This window comes from Punica granatum, chromosome 6 (assembly GCF_007655135.1).
Source record: "Punica granatum isolate Tunisia-2019 chromosome 6, ASM765513v2, whole genome shotgun sequence".
In the NCBI taxonomy this organism is placed as follows: domain Eukaryota; kingdom Viridiplantae; phylum Streptophyta; class Magnoliopsida; order Myrtales; family Lythraceae; genus Punica; species Punica granatum.
This window is the reverse complement of record NC_045132.1, coordinates 17,302,094-17,323,874: the sequence shown is the minus strand read 5'-3', so window position 1 is coordinate 17,323,874 and position 21,781 is coordinate 17,302,094. Positions and strand designations below refer to the sequence as shown.

General features: G+C 45.8%; 1 protein-coding gene across 1 annotated transcript; it reads right to left on the bottom strand.

Annotated features, from left to right (window-relative positions):
- Positions 1-298: 298 nt before the first annotated feature.
- Positions 299-1,744, bottom strand: LOC116212496 (ethylene-responsive transcription factor ERF071). The gene is made up of 2 exons (XM_031547139.1): positions 1,375-1,744; positions 299-1,290 (listed from the first exon to the last, which is right to left on the bottom strand). The coding sequence occupies exons 1-2, from the start codon at positions 1,559-1,561 to the stop codon at positions 602-604; spliced, it is 876 nt and encodes a 291-aa protein (XP_031402999.1). The 5' UTR covers positions 1,562-1,744; the 3' UTR covers positions 299-601.
- Positions 1,745-21,781: the final 20,037 nt, after the last annotated feature.

The following is a 21,781-nucleotide window of genomic DNA, read 5'->3' as shown; positions in this document are numbered from 1 at the left end:
TCACTTCCTAACGGCTTCCAAGTTTCCGTACACTACAATATCTAAATGAACTCAAGCTCTCTCCTCCTCTTTTAATGGTCAAATTGACGACCCCATTGCTTCCAATATTAGTATCGTGGGTACGCGGTGACAACTACTCTTCATTGTTCGAGTTAAGCGCGTTCCAACTCCTCTCCGTTGTTCGAGTTAAGCACATTCGTTCAAAGTTTAATTTGTTAACGAATCAAATTATATGGATAGAAGTTCATAATGATGCATTTTAGCCCTTGGAAGGGCGGCAAATAAATGGAATTCGATATGATAGGATAATGGTAATTAAAACTTTTATTTTTGAAATTGGTCGATTACAAAGAAGTTGGTACTCTTTACAATCACAGCCTCTTGTCATATCCTAATCCTAATCCGAATCCTCTACCGCGGTGATTCGTTCAGACAGCCTATATCCTGAGGGATTAGGGATTAATTACCACAATTACCATCAATTTCTTCCAAATTACGTACAGACCCCTGGAAGTTACAGAAAATTAATTAAACGACCGCGAAAGAAAAAAAAAAGCACCGAAACGACAGAGAATATCTGAAAAGGATGCCGCCACCGCCGTCAATTGGAAGCTGACGTCACCGGGGTATCGTCATCGTCGAAGCTCCACAGCTCGGCCACGACGCTCTCCTGCGCCGCACTGGCCGGCGCCGCCGCAGATTGGCCGTCGAGATACGGAATGTGGTAGAACTTCATGTAGTCCTCGTAGGCCATCAGCTCCTCCGACAGCTTCTGGACCTCCCTATCCTCCTCTGCCTCCTCCACTTTCATCCCTTCTTCCTCCTTCGCCGCCTTCAATGGCTCACAGTACGTGGCTTCCGAACCGGATACGACCTCCTCGCTGGAGACGACAACCGGCTCCGGGATAGCGGAGTTGAACCCACCCGAGGTTAACTGCCCATAGCCGAAATTGAAGGTCTTCCTGGTCCAATTGGGCTCCGGAACATAGCTGGCGGAGAGCTGAGGGGAGGGATGATGGGGATGGTGGTGGGGGGGGGCGGAGGGAAGAGGGGCCTCGTCTTCCTCGTTCGGGAAGTTGACCTTGGCCTTCTTGCCGCGGATCTTGCGGGCCTCACGGTCGTAGGCGCGGGCTGCTTCCTCGGCGGTGTTGAAGGTTCCGAGCCAGACACGGACACCCTTCCTCGGGTCGCGGATCTCGGCGGCCCATTTGCCCCACGGGCGCTGCCTGATCCCACGGTAGAGGTTCTTCCTCTGCCTCTTCACAGCCGGCTTCTCTTCCTGCACGCCACCTGTTCGACGGAAATCCCCTTAGGAACCCCATAAACTATTTGCGACTTCGTGATTAAGGTGAAAGGGATTGCAAGCGAACGTACCGGAAGGGAGCTGGGGGCGTTTCGGGAGGGCCGACGCGTCCGGTTGGAAATGGCTCTGTTTCGGTTCAAGAGCGCTGGTCGGGGTGAGGAAGTCAGAGTCGGGCCAGAACTCGGAGGAGACGCGGCGGCCGGCGCCGGCACCCTGGCGGCGAGGGATGAATTCAGCGATGATAGCACCGCCACACATTTCAGGAGTTCAGCAGGTTGAGACAATTGTTATAGAGAGAGAGAGAGAGCAGGTGGTGGCTGAAGGGTTTAAGGGTCGAAGGGGTTTTGTTTAACGGGGAAGGAGGAGAAGAACGTCAGATCAGGAGGGGTTGGAGGGAAATATGGCGATTGAAGGACGGAAGGAATGATGAGGACAAGTAAACGCGGAAGGAGGGTTATATTTATATGTGGGGGAGGGAGGGAGGGAGAGAGGGAGATAGAGAGGTGTGGGTGAGTGGAGGACAGTCGTGTCCGTGTTGTACGTACAATTGGAGCTTTCTAGTTTCTACCTGCCCTTCCTCTTTGATTTCTTCCTTTTCACGGCTTCGTCGGCGGGGGTAATATCGGTATTTTAGTGGCCAGTCCAAGTTGAGATTTTCAAGGCATGTTCATTTTAGAAGTTAAAACCACTTTGATTTCTTTCTTTTCACGGCTTCGTCGGCGGGGGTAATATCAATATTTTAGTGGCCAGTCCAAGTTGAGATTTTCAGGATCTGTTTGTTTTGAGAGTTAAAATCACTTTGATTTTAACTTTAACTTTAACTCAACACACTACACAATAAAAATACAAATTTATCAAGTAAAAAAATTTAACTTTAACTTTAACTCAACACACTACACAATAAAAGCACACGTTTCCAAGTCAAATTTATAATTCCAACTCATTTGTCTTTTTTCACAATCAAAATCAAAATTACTTTAATTCTGAATCAAAACGCACCGACATAATTTTTACTGTTGCTCTATTATCGTACCCTTTTTTTTTTGCCAAACTACCATGGGTTAATTACATTACAAAAACTTTGCTAAATCTAAGATACAAAACGAATTTTTGGTTATGATTTAGTACAATTTGTTGCAATCAAGTGCACTCCCTTAGCTGCCCCTCTAACACTGTTAGCTTCCGCTGAGGTGACTGATAATGTTTCAAATGTCTCTGATTTGGTGTTGAATTCAAAATAAAAAATAAAGTAAAATAACTTTCTCTCTCCTCTTTTTCTCTCTCCCCTAGATCGCATAGCCCGATTCATCTTCGGCGCTAGAGCGCTCGATAAGTGAGTTATGACGCACTCTTTCAAGGATGGCTGCTTCTAGGCAAACGTCCTAGCTGTCTCTGCACTCTTACCTCCTTTATTATTGAGCGGTCATTTAGGGGCCTTAGCTGGTGATCCGAACTGTTTTCCTCTCGAAGATGAAGCTTATTCCCCATCGTCTCACTGGCTGGCCTTGACCCGAGTATAAAGCGAAGAACTTACATGTATCTCCTTCCTCATGAGAGTATCAACTACCTCCATGCGAGGAATTCCCAAGAAGTCCACCTTCTGCCGCTTGTCCTTGGGAAGGTAGATGAATTCTAGCAGCTACAAGGGAATTCCAAACTTCTCGATTGAGGAGTTCTTCGTCACCGTCCAGTCCAGTAGGGCATGTATAGGCTGCAATTGAGAAGTCCTTCTTCTGCCACGTCGCGGAGCAAGCCATTCATCACCACATAATGACTGTGGAGGACTTGCATGCAGCAAACATGGGAAATTAGGCAAGATAATTACGAGCAACCAATTAGAGTATAAAGTGAAGAACTTACATACATCTCCTCCAGCAAGAGAGTACCAATTGCCTCCGTGCGAGGCATCCCCAAGAAGTCCTTCTTTTACTGCTTGTCCTTGGGAAGGTAGATGAATTCCAGCAACTGCGAAGGAACTCCAAACTCCTTGATTGAGGAGTCCTCTATCACTATCCAGTCCGATAGGGACATGTATAGGTTACGAGGGAGGGGACCTCCTCGTGTTGCAGCTCTGCAGCTATGACCATCGCGCTCCGCAAGGTTGACCTCATCCTTTGACCTCGTGACGAAGTATTTGAATCTTCCGAGACATCGACTTAGACAAGGGACCTAGCCTTTGTCTTTGCCTTCTTCTTCTTCTGCCCCATGGCAGAGGACTCACAATCCTCACGTTGACACAAGGACCTTGTGGTGGGGGCGTTGGAGGCAGTTGGGGGGGAAGTATTGCAGGTGTGGTAGATGGTGCTAGAGCGTTGGTCCTCGTCGGAGTTCCTGATGAGTGAGGGGCCGGTAACATCGAGCCTGTAAAGATTGCAGTAAGTGTGCGATGCTTGACAAGTAACCTACTAATCAAAAGAAATTGAAGGAATTAGTATATACCCAAGTAATCTGGACTTGACAGCTGGGAATCAGTTGCCCAGCCTCCAAGGCCTCTCACTCAGGTTCTCCTTACTAGAGATGGGCCTGATAGGGTCCCCTTCCTTAGGCCGGACCATCAACTTTCAAGCGTCCACGACTGATCACTCTTCTGGAAAGAGCCTTGGGTCAGTGTTAGGGGCAATTTCATGCCACACCCATCGCTACTGAGGATTTTAGGGCTTCGCCTGGTTTATGAAAAACCATTTCTTCCGCCAATTAAAGTTAGTACTGGGGTAATCATGGAGTATCCTCATCCACCCATAGCGAGGCATGAAGAAGTACTCTTGGGTCAGCCCACGAGGGTTCTCTTGGAGGCGGAAGAAGTGAAGAAAAGTATTGAGGAAGTAAACTATTCCATGGAGTTTATAGCACACGTGAAACGTGAACCAACACCTCCATGAATTCAAAGGCAATTGTGAAGGGGCAATAGTGAATCGCCTGCATAGCTCCATGACATCCGCGTGGAGAGGTCAACGAAGCCCCACCTCAATCAGCGCTCGCCACATGGGCATATGCACTACTTCCTTGGGAATGTTTGACCCGCAATTGGGGTGGGGGAAGTGTGGATTCTCTAGTCACAGACGCGGCACAGCATCACTGCCTCTTTAAACTCATCAAAAGTGATGATTTCTAGCAAAGATCTCACAATCCTCACCTGACCTACGCATAAAGGGTGTAGCTCTAATACCCCAATGCTACCCTCTCGTTCATCTTAGAAGCCATTGATTGAAGATTGGAGAAGATGATCAAAAAATGCTCAGAAAGTGAGAAAAAGGATGAGTAGAGTTTCGGCACAAAAGAGAGAATCAGGAATGGGGGAAAACTCCCTAAATAACCCCTTTTATAGACGTTGAAATCCCACCATAATGTCAAAAGTCGCGGCCTTGGGAATGTTCCCACCATCATTTGCTCAGACACACCCGTGAAGGCGAAACGACGCCTAATCTGAAGGTTAAGGGTGAGCAGGTTTGAAACAATCTGACGGCTAGTGGGCACGGGGAGAATTGATGCGGATTGACCCCCTATCCGTTGTTGGATCAAGGCCAATCTAACAGTGCACAGATGCCTGAAGTGTGCATCCGATGGGGTATGTTCCGCGAGCCGTTGAGTGACAAGTGTCAACAACTTCCTCGACCACGCGCACCGCACGTGCCTGACTCGGGGGCAATGTTAGAGACAGGATTTCGGGCTCCCACCCGATAAGCTCGACCCGATACGGCCCATAAGGCCCAGCGACCCGAGTGAGACCCAACAAGGCCCAATCCGATCATTCACGAGGCAAGTCTAGTCCTCTTAGTAAGGCCCACTCGCGAACCCTATAAGCAAAGACCTGTCAACAAAGGTTATTTTAAGGAACTTCCTATAATGACAAGATACACTTCCTAATATATCGAGTATGAGATATAAAAATATATCGAATATCTCATCATGGTGATAACGTATCTTTAAACCCTCTATAAATACATGCATTTTACATGTTTTTAGGATCAATCAACAGTTCATTAATTTTTTTCATATCCGCGGCCCATACTGACTTGAGTGTTAGAGAAGGAAATCGGGCACCATCTCCGATCTCCCCTTATGCAGGTGTTTGAGGCTGAACGTGGACTGTGGATCTAGTTTCTTCATTAACGAGACCACATAAATCACTCGTGGTTTGGATTCAAATTGACAGCTAGGAATGCATGAGAAGCTCCCATTTCGCCGACTGGGCCTACGTGGCGGATTCTGGTGATTGACCCAGCAACTATATATTATATATAGATATGATTTCAGTATGTGGCGAAAAAGTTCCATCGAGAGAAAGGTATAGCAAAAGATTTTTTTTCCTTTTTGTAAAAGGATTGGTTAAAAATGTTGATACAATAATATCGGAGATCAATTATCAAAAAAGAAAAATATCGGAGATCAAATACCAAGTGACACTTGGGTCTTTGACCCCGAATTCACCCAAAAAAAAAGAAAAAAAGAAAGAAAGTAACACTCTTACACGCGCAAGGTAGATAAGATGAGGGGTGGCGACCCGTGATCAGCTCGACAAAGTTACGTTATAGTTGATGAACATGTGAACACGACGTTATTTATTAGATACATTTCGTGTTTGTAACGAAGGACAAGATATACGTATTTTACTCGTTTATAAGGGGGAAAAAGTGCGTATTAATAAATAAGAAGAATATAAAAATCCTTATATATCACCGCCGAGGGGCTTTGGCACTTTCCCTAACCGAGTTGGCGAAGTGATGTCAAGACGGCACGCGCGACATATTGCATAGCATGATTACATAATCCATTTCCCCTTGTCTTTTACTATATTATGATTGTTGTCAATATTTCTTTCACTTTTATGAATTATTATCTCACGCTTGAACACAACCGCCATTAGCAAATGCATGACATAATCAATCTCAATCTCAACCTCACAATCAAAATTAACTCGAAATATCGATACTTGTACGCTCACTGTCCGATTGGGACTTCAGGAGGGAACAAAGTCAATTCTGTTCGTACTTCTTATAAATAGAAAAGGTCAATTTGGATTATGATCTCATTAATTACATTGGAGAATTTTCTGACTCCTTTTCCAAATGATGTATTCTGTACAAAACCTTATGCATAGAAACTTCGCAAGTGGAGTACTTTTTTCTTTGCAAGTTGAGTGCATATAACTTTGCTTGCAGAGGGGGTAAGAGCACAAAAATAGGCATTTTGATTTTTATTTGTTGTATGTGGTTCTAACTGTAAATATATACTTGGATGGATAATTCGCGCCATGTCACGGGGTCAAAAAAACTTTCATCAATTTTTTGATTTATCATAGTAATTTGTATAGTAATCACTGTAGAGTTTACTTGAAACTAATGATAAATTTTTTGTATATAATCTTTAAAAATTCTCGGTAAATGATTCATATTTTTCAAAAAATTGTATTAACTAATATTTTGTACGGTACAAAAGTTAAATTTCTCCCCACTAACATAATTTGAATTTTCAATACTTCTAATTAGAAAACCATCGTCACGATATGGCTGGCTTACTAAGTTTAAGCGGATGAACTTTACTTGTAATAGGAATTTGATATTCATTAAAAGAATTTTATAGTCACAAACAAATCAATACGCAAACTAAAATTAGTCTCAGTCAACAGGTTGGTGTGATCTTACATGTCTTCGAAAATAAGAATATTTCTTACATCAATTTTTTTTAAAAAAGTCTATTTAAATTGGTGAGGATTGAAATGGATTTTTTTATCAACATTGATTGGTTTTAGGTGATTTGACGTCTATTCCTCTAAAGTAAGATTCTGAGTGCGAGTTTTTTTATAGGAAAAAATCCACGATCAGGCGATTTTTTTTGTGAGCCGATCTCGCTCAAACTTAAATTAACTAGATCCATTGAATTTTCGAATACTAGATAGTGCACACCAAAAGAAAATTTAATGTAGAGTTAAATTAAGTTAAAAATGAGAAAATATTAAAAAAGAAGAAGAAGAGAAAGGTGGGTCCCCCGGGTGGGGAAAGCCACCCAATCGCTTTTGGAGAGGATGGACCGGTTATAATTGTTTTTTGTAATTGCTCCAAATATTCAAAGATAATAAAAAGAAATGAATTTTTCGTTAAATGAATTTTCGTTATATCTTATTAGTGTTATATTTAATGGATGTTAGATACTTTGTCTATATTATTTGCTTGTTCAACTATGTAAGAATTTTTTGAAAAAAATTAAAAGTTTCTCCAGTAATTGAAAATATTTTTTTGAAATACATGATACTTTTCAAAATTTAATATGCAATACAAATGCAAGAAACAATTTATTTTTATTTATCATTCTTCTAATCATTATAGTTTTTTTCTACATCATAACTCCTACATGATATCTCCACTTCACAGATGCCGCACCTATAATATTCATCATGATTTTACTTATGCAACTTTCAATCGAAATTTGGATTTTTATTATTTATATTAGGTGGAATATATATTTTTTCATGACATACTTTTTTTTCTGTCTATATTAATTTATATGTCCTCATAAAAAGCCATTTATATGTCATAGTGTTGATTATCTATTTTATAAAGGGTAAATTTTATCATATATTCCATGGTTTCACCTTTTTTTTAGTCTATAATATGCTTTTAAAATTATCAAAAATATCCCATATTTATATTTTGTTTCAAATTTATCTCGCCATTATATCTTCTGTCAACATTTTACGGTCTTACCACTGTGGCCCTTTACCCGGAATAGATTTGAGAAAAAAAATTAAAACTATGGGATAGATTTTGAAAAAAAATGTAAATCATGAGATATTTTTGATAATTTTAAAACCATATGATAAATTTAAAAAAAAAGGTGAAATCATAGGATATATATATGATAGAAACCCTTTTTATAAAAACAAAATGTTACCGCATAATGTGCGAATATCAACAAGTTCAATATAATTTTGTTTAACAAGAAGCTTATGCCGATTTGATTACCTATTCAATGCAATCGATAAGGGCATAATGGAACTCACAATGAGCCGCCAAATTGACAATTGACAATTTAGAATATAGCGGTGCCATTCGGGGACGGTCCATTAAGTTAAACAATACATATAATTTAGTCAAAAGTGTATTTCCAATGGTACTAGGTTTTAGATTACATAGCAAGTAATTGTCAACATTAATGTCGTTAATTAATTTGGTGATTTGAATGGACTTTGTATTCAATTTGACCAAGGTCCACTTTGGATTTATTAGGACGTGAACTTTAATTACTTTAATTAAATAGAACCACTTGATGTAAATTTGAATATGATACTTTTTTTGTCGGTAGGTATTTGAATGTAGTACTTTACTTTTGCATGCTTCATAATAAAAATGAATGCTCATATTCCATTGTTTTTTTAGAGAGATATTAGAAAAATCCCAAGTATCGCGGTTGAGTACTCACTAATCGTATGAAACGTCAAAGTTGTGTTCCCTCGTAGTTACATTAATCAACTAATTAATACGCTTAAATGGCAATTTTCCAAAAAAAAAAAAACTAAAAGAGGGAGATCGATTAACATGAAAGTAGCCAATATAAGGCATCAGAGAACGCACTTCTCTTTATATCCTCAACCTATCATGTGAAATTAAAGTCGTTACAACGGCTCTTATGATGAAGTGCTTTTTATGGAGTTACTTTTTCACAAGTAAAATCTATCTACTAAAAAGATAATTTATAGATGAGGTATATTCCTAATAGTTAAAGCACGTGCTTTTTACCTTGTGTGCAAATTGTAAATAAAATATATTACGTACAAAAAAAAAGGTGAATATGGTCGATTTTATTTTATAATTATTAGTTATTGTTAATTGCAACTTGCTTAAAATTTGATATGCTTTAAATCATTGTTCTTAAACTAACATACTGAAAAACAGCTCTAGCACATCGTATGCTAATCTAGTGGGCATCAGCACCCAATTTTGGTCCACCGGCTTCAGAGGGGCAGAATCGTCGTTTTTTTGCCGCCCGTGAGGGAAGTATTTCCGATTAATTACCCGAGTATTCACGACTTTTCGGAGATAGCACATTTTCCTAATCTAGCACCAATTTTATGATTTTTCAAAAATAATACTATTTTGGGACGTTTTCAAATTTTGCGTGCATCGACGTCAATTTTCAAAATTCGGGACAAAATTCGAGATTGAAAATAATTTTATCGCGTAATATCGATCATCAAATTTTTCGAAGCGTGATGGCGGTCTCGAATTATTTTTCCGATGTCCGATCAAGAAGACGAGATTTTTAAATTTATACGCGCGTCGATTTTGAAATTCGAAAAAAAAAAAAAAAGTCAACAACGGTCAGAAGTCACTGACTTCTGACAGCTGCTCGTCTTTCATCATTTATTTTCCTGTTCTTCTTCTTCCTCTTTTCTTCTTTTCTTTCTCTTTTCTTTCCTTCTTCTTCTCCCTCCTGGCAGGGACGGACCCGAGCCTCCCGCGCCGCTGCACCCAAGCCTGCCACACGCCAACTCCTCTGCACACGCCAACGTCTTCCTCTTCACACGCGAATGGATTTCGTGCACGCGATTTCTCTTTCTCTCTCTCTCTCTCTCTCTCGATTCGGAACAAAACCGGAAGCTCACACGAAAAATGGGGGGGAACAGAGGAAAAAAATTTCCGGGCGCTCATCGATTCTCCCGGAAAAATTCCCACAGCCCACAGCTAGATCGATTTTCATTTTCCTTCAGCTCGCCCGAAACTCCCTCAGCTCCGGCTCTCTCTTCCTCCTCTCAGCTCACGAATTCCCTCAAAAAAATTCGGAGCTCGTACCTCGCGGCGGCCGAAATCCCACAGCTCGTCCACAGACACACACGGCCGCAGGTCGATTTTTATTTTCGGACAACTCCGAGCCCATTCCGCTCACTCACCTCACGGGGGCCCTCGAGCTTGAACGCTTCCCCGGACGACCTCCATCAACCCGGACGAAATCCCCAGCTCGCCCCTTCTTCTTCTTCCATTTTTTTTTCATTTTCACTCTCACGGTTTTTTTTTTCTTTCTTTTTTTCTATTTGTGTTCATTTCGAGTCGACGTAGATTCTCGGCGCCCCCGAGCCATTTACCGTCGTGTCTAGGAACCTTCGGAGAGCTCGAGCCTCCCTAGCCAACGTGGAGAAGCGGCTCAAGCCGCTCGGACCGGCCTTCCTGTCGACCAGGTGTTCTTCCTCCAATCGGGTCTGCCAAACCCAACCGGGTACCCGAATCAGCTCAGTCCACCAGCAACTCTCGGCCCGTTCCAGGCCAGCACAGGTCCAGCAACTCTCGGCCCGTTCCGGCCCAGCACTGGTCCAACAGCATCTCGGCCCATTCCAGCCCAGCTCGGCCCAGTCTGGCCCAGCAGCCTAGCGCAGCCCAGTCCAAATCCCAGCAGGCCCACTCGGCCCAATCCAGTTCAGACCGGCCCAGCCCAACTCGCCCGCCAGTTTTATTTTTTTATTTTTTTATTTACAGAATCATCCCTCAACTTCCCGAACTAGGTAAATCCTCTACTTAGTGGCATGTTTAGGGCTCATTTGCCAAATATCTACGTTTGCTTGGATGAATATGATGTGAAATGAGTGTTATTGGATCGTGTGGGTGATCGGATTCGTCGCGAACTCGATTTTACGAACTTTTCATTTTGTCTCATTTCAGTCCAGAGGACGCATTTTTATTTTTTCAGATCTGCCCCGAATTTTAAAATTGTTTCCAGTCAAGTCCCGGTCATTCTAATATCTCCACATCAGTCCTGAACTTTTCGTAATTTTTAAACCAGTCCCTGAACTTTTCGAAATCTCCAGATCAGTCCTGAACTTTTCGGAATTTTTAGATCAGTCCCTAAACTTTTTGCAATTTTCAAATTAGTCCCTGAATTTTTCGGAATTTTCACATTAGTCCCTGAACCTTTCGAATTTTCACATCAGTCCCTGAGCTTTTCGGAATTTGCAAATCAGTCCCTTAACTTTTCGGAATTTTCAAATCAGTCCTGAACATTTTCCAAAGACATCCGGCCCTTTCCTACTTGGATCACCGACCGACAGCGCGTGTGCCATGTTTAAATATTTTATTCTTGTAATTATATGTATACGGCATGACAACGTGTGTGCTTTGCATGATTTTCCGCTTTCCATGAATCGGTGCCGTTTTATCGATTTCGTTGATATCGTGTTTGCGTGTATGTTTGTATGTGTTTATCATGATCATGGCGGCACTGGTTATGTAAATTTGTATGTTCGCCGTGCTTGATGTGGTGATACACTCTTGATCTGTGCTTAAAATGCTTTATCGTTTAAATCGAAACCTCTCATGAATCGGGTTAATCATGCAAACTCGACTTAAAATTAATTTTTAAATCCTAAGGCGATCGGGAATTAGGATTCGCATCGGACGGTCCATAAATGATCGGCTCGACGGTCCGAAACCCGAATATTTAGAGCATTTGGCAAAACATTAATTAATTTAATCAATAATTTCACTAACGGGTAATTGGACGTTCATGCGATTAATTAATTCACTTGGCCCTAATAATTTTGTACGAATTGGTAATAAACCGGTAACACGCGTCGATAGGTTGCAAACATGCGTTGGTGCCCTTCTCAAAACTTGCAAATTTTATAAAACTCGAGACACGTAGTTCGATGTGACATGGATGTCTAGGAAGGACTTGCGCGTCTTGACTCGAGGCCTCACCTTATTTCAGGAAACTCAGGTCTGGACGTGGAAGTTCTTCTTAGATCACTTCCGGATAGATTAACCGATCTTTTGGCTCTTTTAGGGTTCTTGACAACCCTGGAAGGTCCAGGGGATCGGTTAGCGCCGGTCACAGGCCGAGGTGGCCCGCACTGCGTAATCTCTCTTTCCCGAAAACAATTTTTATCTCAAGGGCAAAATCGTCTATTTGCAACCTAGCGACACCCCCCTAGGGTTAGAATAAGAGAAACATGCGGTATCAGGGTAGGGATGGGCTACCTATCTAGGCGCAGGTTCATCTGCATAGCCCGCCCTATCCGACCGATGAGTTTTTGTTATTCTAGCATAGTCTCGGGTAGTTAGTTCGGGTGGATTAGCTCAAAATACAAATACCGAATTAATTGTATACTCGGCTAAGACAAAATGGGCAATAGTGGGATAGGCACTAGGTTTTAGGATGTACAGGCGGAATCAATGTTTGGTAATAACCTGTAACAACCGTAGTGTCACAACATAGAACAACCCTAAAAATAACCCACAAACACAAGGCTTGACAACAGACGTCACGTACGTCAGGTCCTCATAAAATAATGCCAAATGCGAAATACCTTCCCGAGGCGATCCTTGATCGATTCACACCTTGTACCTACTTTGTTTGTTTTAGGGTAGGATTTGTATGCCAAGATACCCCGGTTAATAATCGGTTAATTCACGTAAATTCGGCAATAACAAAATCCCGTTGTTTGCTTATTTATGCCCGTTTTGTTACATTCTTGCACTTGTTTTGTCATGCGGATCGAGCTCGATCCCTTAGGATGTGACCCATAGGGGATCCAACGCCCCACCGTAGATCACGGGGTCAACCCCCCTTAACACTGAGCGCATCTTAATTTCAATTCCGGTCTTTTCAAACCACACGGTGAGCACGAGTGAAATAATAACCGAACGCAATTCGACCGGGATTCAGTTGCTGTAATTTGTATTTTATTTATTTGAGAGGACAATGTAAGGATTTATGTTGTACATTTATTCATGTAAGAATCCCGGTCGGAGAGTGGACGGTCGGAGTGTTCCTTCGAATTTACGGTGTCAAAACGCGTAAGATGAGCGGAACCTAATTAAGCGGTAATTAAATTAAAATGGCAAGCCTAGACAAGCTAAAGTACCGATAGGGCATGCGAGATATAGGCTCGCATGTAACAGAACCCCCGAATTCGGAACTTCGGTTTTCGCAGACCATATGCCTTAGCAATTAGGTGTACCCCGTACCCCTAGACCCGGGTAACTTGCCGGCCCTCGACCTTCGGGTCGTAAAATGGCAAGTGGCGACTCCTTCTCACGTGCGTCCGTCGCGCGTCCCCGGGAAGGTGGACACTCCCAAGCCGCGTTGCATAGGCTCGCGCACGCGTGCCCCGACGAGATGAAATTCGGGTGCGCACAGCTTGGCGACTCCACTTGGGATACTTAGAGGGTTCGGGCTCGTTCCTGCTTGCTTTGTTTGCTTGTTTATTTACCGCTTTCCACAATTTTTCGCTTATCTACTTGATGCACTTTTATTTTCCGCACATGCATTGCATATCATACTAGCTTCTAGGTACCTATGGGTCGCGTCCCACGACCGGTAATAGGAGCATAGGTTAGATAGGGGTTCGAAGTAGGGGTACGGCGCGCAGTTCGACTGCCGCTTAGGCCTTGAAAAGAATCCCGCTCGGTTTCAAGGAATTGACACCCTTGAGTCGGGAGCCCCCATCCCTACGTAGCACGGTCCCCGTAGCACTAAAATCATGCATTCTGCAGAAGCTCCATGCCATACTCCAACCCGGCTCCGACAAACATTCCACCATGTCGGCCTGCGTGCCACTTGAGTCTTTTCTATTTCAAGAGTGATGTACCTTGTAATTGTACTAAGCCGTGGGCATTTACTTTCTTCGCACACATGCATCATCCGTTTTACAAAATTAGGGTGTCATTCATATGGACGAGTCCTAAGTCGGTCTTCCTTTCGTCTTAGTAAGAGACGCCTTGCTCGGCCTCTTGTTCGTGCCTCGACAAAGTCCGTCAACACACGAGGGTCCCACCGAATCTCCGCAAACCAAGACCGGCACACTTGCCAGGACATCCCCCATTTCAGGCACAACCACTATAGTCGACCTCACCAACAACATGATCGATTACCTTCGCCGATAAGTTGCTGAGAAAGATGAGGAACTGGTCGACCAACCACAACCTTAGAGAGAGCTCGCTCAGACCCACTACATAAATTCAATGCCGCGCTCGCTCGAACTTCGAATGTGGTGGAAGATCGACTTAGGGCTTTATTTTACAAAATTTACATTGTACTTTGAACCTTTTGAGTCAATGTGAATGATGGCATTAGTTTTGGAAAACTCACGCATCGCATGCATCCCACTCATTTACTGTTTTGCATAACAGCTAACATCCCACCACACGAGTGAGTGAAAACCTTCTTTGCAGGTAGACCAACCGCGACCTTTACCCTCCTTCCACGGTAAGGCGAGCCATGGCCCAAGGACCGATGCACCTTCCTTGGCAAAGCTAGCTTCTCTCTAACCCCACGCAACCAAGCGTCATCGCGTGATCGCACACGTCTCTTCGCGCAAATGAGCACATCCGCCAGCACAATCGAGTGCGTCCTTTCGCGTCGAGCGAGCATGCATCCACCTTACCCCATGCACACACCCTCGGCGTGCTCGCACGACGCCTACCAGGCTAGTTCGATCCCCTACGCCCTTGCGTTAAAATTGCGAACATAGTTTGCTCTTTCATCGTTCCCCTTTTCCCATTGCAGGAAATAACAGACAAGAAGGCAACCTGAATCCTAAACGACCACAATCGAGACAGGAAACGCTTCTCTGCTACCTCTTTGAACTTCAAACACTGAAGACTGACCCTCCCTCCATGAAAGATCACAGGCGACAGCTCCAACGAACATAGCATGTCCCAGCCCACCCGCCACGGGGCTTCCAGCACGATCACACTGTCAATCGAAGAATGGGCCCAACCCATCCTCCGCTATGGCCTCCGACCTGCTACCGGGGCAACACACACTCTCCTTCAAATGCCCTTTTACATTTATTCGCATTTCCAAATAAGCTCTCGGCATGAACGAACCATTCCAGGGGGACTTGAACAGTCTCGAAGACGCCCTATTGGTTCTGTCGGACCTGTCCGACTCGCATGTCCCAATGGGACTCGACTCCTCGAGCTTTCCCTAGGACGGCTGCGCAGACCAACCCGCAATCGGGGAAAGTACAACTATGCGGTTCCCAGTCACAGTCTAACCACTCCAGCGTGGCGATGACCGGACTCCCGAAATTGAGTGTCCCCCCACGCGCGGCATCCCATGGGTCGCGCGCTGGATGAGGGAATTTCCCATGGGTCCACCTTACATTTCTTACCACATATTTCACCGTATAATCACTTAATACATCATCATCTTTGTCATCCTTCACAGGGACACGCCGGCTACATGCGAAGAGCGATACACGGGTTTACACCTTTACGAGAACTCCTATCGGGTCTCTCTCCCTATACTTCGACAGGAAAGAGGCTTGATGAGGAAGTACCCCCTTTTTAACGAAGTCGAAGACAAAAACGACTGAGTGAGCCACATGCTGTCAACCCAACCATATCAGTCGATAGCAAGCATGGCCCCCGAAGCAAAACACGTACGCCGACTTAAAGAGCACCTATTCGCCTAGAGGCACCCTTCACGGGAGCGACAAGACACGGTCAGGAACGACGTCCGACGCAGACCACGAAGACCAGGGCATCCGCATTCAACACTCACGCCGGGGCAACCTCAGTCACCTGCACCCCATGGCAAATCTTATTCTTCTTCTTAGACGACAGGGGAAATCATTGGTAAAGTTTACAAGGACGAGCAACACAAAGTTCGGCTTTGGAATATCCAGGAGCCAAACCTCCATGAAAGGCCAGACATCACGAAATAGGGCAAGGCACACCAAAGCGACCACGCAATGTAAAGTCGAGGAGTTTCCAACAAATACACGGGGCACAAAACAAAACCCAACTGCAAGAAAAAAACAGAGCAAAAAGAAGCGGGAAAAACCCGCCAATGAAGAGAGAGAGAAAAGACGCGGGAAAAACCCGCCAATGAACAAAACAAAGCACCGCCGAGATATAAAACTGCGGCACTGCCAATTCGAAGAAGAAATCAACAAACTCTGACAAAAAGGGGAGCAGCAGACGTAACTCCTCGACGAAGACATAACACAATGCACTCGGAGGTCGAATCCTTCGAACCTTTCGTCCTTGCAAACTCGAGAGACAAAATAATCAAGCCCGCTAGGTCGAAAACCCTTCGGGGCGACCTAGGCAAAAGCTAGGGCAAAGAGAGGCGCGGCTGAAAATCCCGAGGCGGGCAGTCGTGGCAAAAGGAGAGCGAATCCCCTTTAGGTTGAGAGGTACGGCCCCGAGGTGGGTAATCGTAGCAAAAGGAGAGTAAAATGAGAGATAAACAAAACAGTCACCCCAGGCTCTCGCACACTGCGCAGACCAGGGATCCCCAAGGAAAATGACCAGGTTATCTACTCCAACATGATCCCCGATCGGCTCTCCAGCACGACTCAAGTGTCAAAGGCGGATTCTTCCTCAAGCACAGCGGGCGACCAAGCACGCAATCCAAGCAGTTCAAGACAGCCAACACCAACCGAAGGACGGAAGAGAAAGGGGGTACATGTCGCTGCAGGGCGTGAACCCATGTATCCTTTTGGCTTGGGACAGCGTGCTTCCTAAGCTTTCTCTTTTCTCTTTGTCATTGCATAACTCCAAACGGGTCATAGCCACCCTACAACCGGCTACCACGAAGCCAAAATCCTAGACACTCATCTCCGGGAGTCAAGTCATAAATACTTTGGAAATGAATAGATTGAGGTCTAACCAAATTTGCACATAAATCCCCAGGCGGGTCACAAACGCAGCCGCCCTACGGTACCCTGACGAGAAGGGTCCTAAGCCGACGGGCGCGTCGAATAATAGACAGAGCCGCTAGGGCATCATTGAGAATGTCTCGATATGCTCGTGCATGGCCAACAGGAGCCTTGGAGGCCTCGCATTGATGTCTTCGAAAATGGGATCTCATTCGCATCGCCAAAGCAAAAATTCTCTACGGGTCGCCCAGGCGACCCGAAACTAAAGAACATGCGTCGCGAGCACATCTTTTTACCTGTGTTTACAAATCGCTAGTAATCCCATGACTTACTAATGATGACAGGATCACAGGTAAAACAAATGCGGAAACCACGACGGACTCTGATTCCCCATCCCTCGAGGTACGTGGGCACTTCGTCTAGAACTTGAGCCCTTCATCGCAAGACCGGGGCATCCCCAGCAAATTACAATCGCCCCTGCGACAGAGCCGGCACCCAGCAGAGCAACGAGCAACCGCCCTAGTGGCGAGGCCGGCCTCCGGCAGATCAGCACATTTGGGGTAGCATTAGCCCTGCACATTCAGCGTACACCACCGTTCACACGACTAATAGAAAGTGGTGCTCATCTCTGCGGGAGAGCCACGTGCAATCCTTACTCTCCACCGAGACAAGATGCGTCTTGGTCGCGAGAGTTAGTCCAACCCACAGCCCTGCTTCACTATGGCAACATTCACAAGCAACAGCATCCCCGGTGAATACAGTGATCAGACCATTCCTGCCAAGAACGTGACACAAGTCACCCAGCACGCGTCCAATCACGTGACAAACTGCAAGCCACACCTACCACTGCACCATCCCAACAAAGCCATGACCCAATGCCAAGCGCCCCTTTTCGGCGTCCCGCGCCATTCCTTGACACTAGTCGTTGCTTCTGCATTCCCTGCATTTTCGCATCATGCCCATCTTTACTGCTTTCCGGACTTCGTGTCCAGGACTCCGTGTCCATCTTTATTGCTTTTCGGACTCCGCGTCCAGGACCCCGTGTCCATCTTTACAGCTTTTCCGACTCCGCGTCCAGGACCCCGTGTCCATCTTTACTGTTTTTCGGACTCCGTGTCCATCTTTACTGCTTTTTGGACTCCGCGTCCATCTTTACTGCTTTTCGGACTCCGCGTCCAGGACTCCGTATCCATCTTTACTGCTTTTCGGACTCCGTGTCCATCTTTACAGCTTTTCGGACTCCGCTTCCAGGACTCCGTGTCCAGGACTCCGTGTCCATCTTTACTGCTTTTCAGACTCTGCGTCCATCTTTGCTGCTTTTCGGACTCCGCGTCCAGGACTCCGTGTCCATCTTTACTACTTTTCGGACTCCGCGTCCATCTTTACTGCTTTTCAGACTCTGCGTCCAGGACTCCGTGTCCACCATTACAGCTTTTCGGACTCCGTGTCCATCTTTACTGCTTTTCGGACTCCGTGTCCACCTTTACAACTTTTCGGACTCCGCGTCCAGGACTCCGTGTCCATCTTTACTGCTTTCAGACTACGCGTCCATCTTTACTGCTTTTCGGACTCCGCGTCCAGGACTCCGTGTCCATCTTTACTGCTTTTTGGACTCCGTGTCCAGGACTCCGTGTCCATCTTTACTGCTTTTCGGACTCCGCGTCCAAGACTCCGTGTCCATTTTTACTGCTTTTCGGACTCCGCGTCCATCTTTACTGCTTTTCGGACTCCTCGTCCAGGACTCCGTGTCCATCTTTACTGCTTTTCGGACTCCGCGTCCATCTTCACTGCTTTCGGACTCCGCGTCCAGGACTCCGTGTCCATCTTTATTGCTTTTCGGACTCCGTGTCCATCTTTACTGCTTTTCGGACTCCGCGTCCAGGACTCCGTGTCCATCTTTACTGCTTTTCGGACTCCGTGTCCAGGACTCCGTGTCCATCTTTACTGCTTTTCGGACTCCGTGTCCAGGACTCCGTGTCCATCTTTACTGCTTTTCGGACTCCGCGTCCATCTTTACTGCTTTTCGGACTCCGCGTCCAGGACTCCGTGTCCATCTTTACTGCTTTCGGACTCCGCGTCCAGGACTCCGTGTCCATCTTTATTGCTTTTCGGACTCCGTGTCCATCTTTACTGCTTTTCGGACTCCGCGTCCAGGACTCCGTGTCCATCTTTACTGCTTTTCGGACTCCGTGTCCAGGACTCCGTGTCCATCTTTACTGCTTTTCGGACTCCGCGTCCATCTTTACTGCTTTTCGGACTCCGCGTCCAGGACTCCGTGTCCATCTTTACTGCTTTTCGGACTACGCGTCCATCTTTACTGCTTTTCGGACTCCGCGTCCAAGACTCCGTGTCCATCTTTACTGCTTTCGGACTCCGCGTCCAGGACTCCGTGTCCATCTTTACTGCTTTTCGGACTCCGCGTCCAGGACTCCGTGTCCATTTTTACTGCTTTTCGGACTCCGCGTCCATCTTTACTGCTTTTCGGACTCCGCGTCCAGGACTCCGTGTCCATCTTTACTGCTTTTCGGACTCCGCGTCCATCTTTACTGCTTTTCGGACTCCGCGTCCATCTTTACTGCTTTTCGGACTCCGCGTCCAGGACTCCGTGTCCATCTTTACTGCTTTCGGACTCCGCGTCCAGGACTCCGTGTCCATCTTTATTGCTTTTCGGACTCCGTGTCCATCTTTACTGCTTTTCGGACTCCGCGTCCAGGACTCCGTGTCCATCTTTACTGCTTTTCGGACTCCGTGTCCAGGACTCCGTGTCCATCTTTACTGCTTTTCGGACTCCGCGTCCATCTTTACTGCTTTTCGGACTCCGCGTCCAGGACTCCGTGTCCATCTTTACTGCTTTTCGGACTCCACGTCCAGGACTTCGTGTCCATCTTTACTGCTTTTCGGATTCCGCGTCCATCTTTACGGCTTTTCGGACTCCGCGTCCAAGACTCCGTGTCCATCTTTACTGCTTTTCGGACTCCGCGTCCATATTTACTGCTTTTCGGACTCCGCGTCCAGGACTCCGTGTCTATCTTTACTGCTTTTCGGACTCTGCGTCCAGGACTTCGTGTCCACCTTTACTGCTTTTTAAAATTCTTGTTCACTTTTACTGCTTTCCGGACTTCGTGTCAACCTTTATCGCTTTTAGGACTTCGTGTTCACATTTATTGCTTTACGAACTTTAGCCCTGCATTTGCTTGCCATGACTCCTTTGTCTTTTTCCTCCCACAAACAAGTCCGTTGCATCTGAGAGAATGGCCAGGTGGTCGTCAAGACCGAACGGGTGCTTCTCATTATCTTTGGTTGCACCCTCTATTCGAGCACGCAACCAAAGAGGGGCAAGCTGTCAGCACCCAATTTTGGTCCACCGGTTTCAGAGGGGCAGAATCGTCGTTTTTTTGCCGCCCGTGAGGGAAGTATTTCCGATTAATTACCCGAGTATTCACGACTTTTCGGAGATAGCACATTTTCCTAATCTAGCACCAATTTTATGATTTTTCAAAAATAATACTATTTTGGGACGTTTTCAAATTTCGCGTGCATCGACGTCAATTTTCAAAATTCGGACAAAATTCGAGATTGAAAATAATTTTATCGCGTAATATCGATCATCAAATTTTTCGAAGCGTGATGGCGGTCTCGAATTATTTTTCCGACGTCCGATCAAGAAGACGAGATTTTTAAATTTATACGCGCGTCGATTTTGAAATTCGAAAAAAAAAAAAAAAGTCAGCAACGGTCAGAAGTCACTGACTTCTGACAGCTGCTCCTCTTTCATCATTTATTTTCCTGTTCTTCTTCTTCCTCTTTTCTTCTTTTCTTTCTCTTTTCTTTCCTTCTTCTTCTCCCTCCTGGCAGGGACGGACCCGATCCTCCCGCGCCGCTGCACCCGAGCCTGCCATACGCCAACGTCTTCCTCTTCACACGCGAATGGATTTCGTGCACGCGATTTCTCTCTCTCTCTCTCTCTCTCTCTCGATTCCGGAACAAAACCGGAAGCTCACACGAAAAATGGGGGGGGAACAGAGGAAAAAAATTTCCGGGCGCTCATCGATTCTCCCGGAAAAATTCCCACAGCCCACAGCTAGATCGATTTCATTTTCCTTCAGCTCGCCCGAAACTCCCTCAGCTCCGGCTCTCTCTTCCTCCTCTCAGCTCACGAATTCCCTCAAAAAAATTCGGAGCTCGTACCTCGCGGCGGTCGAAATCCCACAGCTCGTCCACAGACACACACGGCCGCAGGTCGATTTTTATTTTCGGACAACTCCGAGCCCATTCCGCTCACTCACCTCACGGGGGCCCTCGAGCTTGAACGCTTCCCCGGACGACCTCCATCAACCCGGACGAAATCCCCAGCTCGCCCCTTCTTCTTCTTCCATTTTTTTTTTCATTTTCACTCTCACGGTTTTTTTTTTCTTTCTTTTTTTCTATTTGTGTTCATTTCGAGTCGACGTAGATTCTCGGCGCCCCCGAGCCATTTACCGTCGTGTCTAGGAACCTTCGGAGAGCTCGAGCCTCCCTAGCCAACGTGGAGAAGCGGCTCGAGCCGCTCGGACCGGCCTTCCTGCCGACCAGGTGTTCTTCCTCCAATCGGGTCTGCCAAACCCAACCGGGTACCCGAATCAGCTCAGTCCACCAGCAACTCTCGGCCCGTTCCAGGCCAGCACAGGTCCAGCAACTCTCGGCCCGTTCCGGCCCAGCACTGGTCCAACAGCATCTCGGCCCATTCCAGCCCAGCTCGGCCCAGTCTAGCCCAGCAACCTAGCGCAGCCCAGTCCAAATCCCAGCAGGCCCACTCGGCCCAATCCAGTTCAGACCGGCCCAGCCCAACTCGCCCGCCAGTTTTATTTTTTTATTTTTTTATTTACAGAATCATCCCTCAACTT

Bases quoted from the DNA above. Each gene is read 5' to 3' on its own strand.
- LOC116212496 (XM_031547139.1), bottom strand. From the start codon at position 1,561: ATGTGTGGCGGTGCTATCATCGCTGAATTCATCCCTCGCCGCCAGGGT. The intron at 1,291-1,374 runs GTACGTTCGCTT...TCCGTCGAACAG, and splicing joins ACGCCCCCAGCTCCCTTCCG to GTGGCGTGCAGGAAGAGAAG.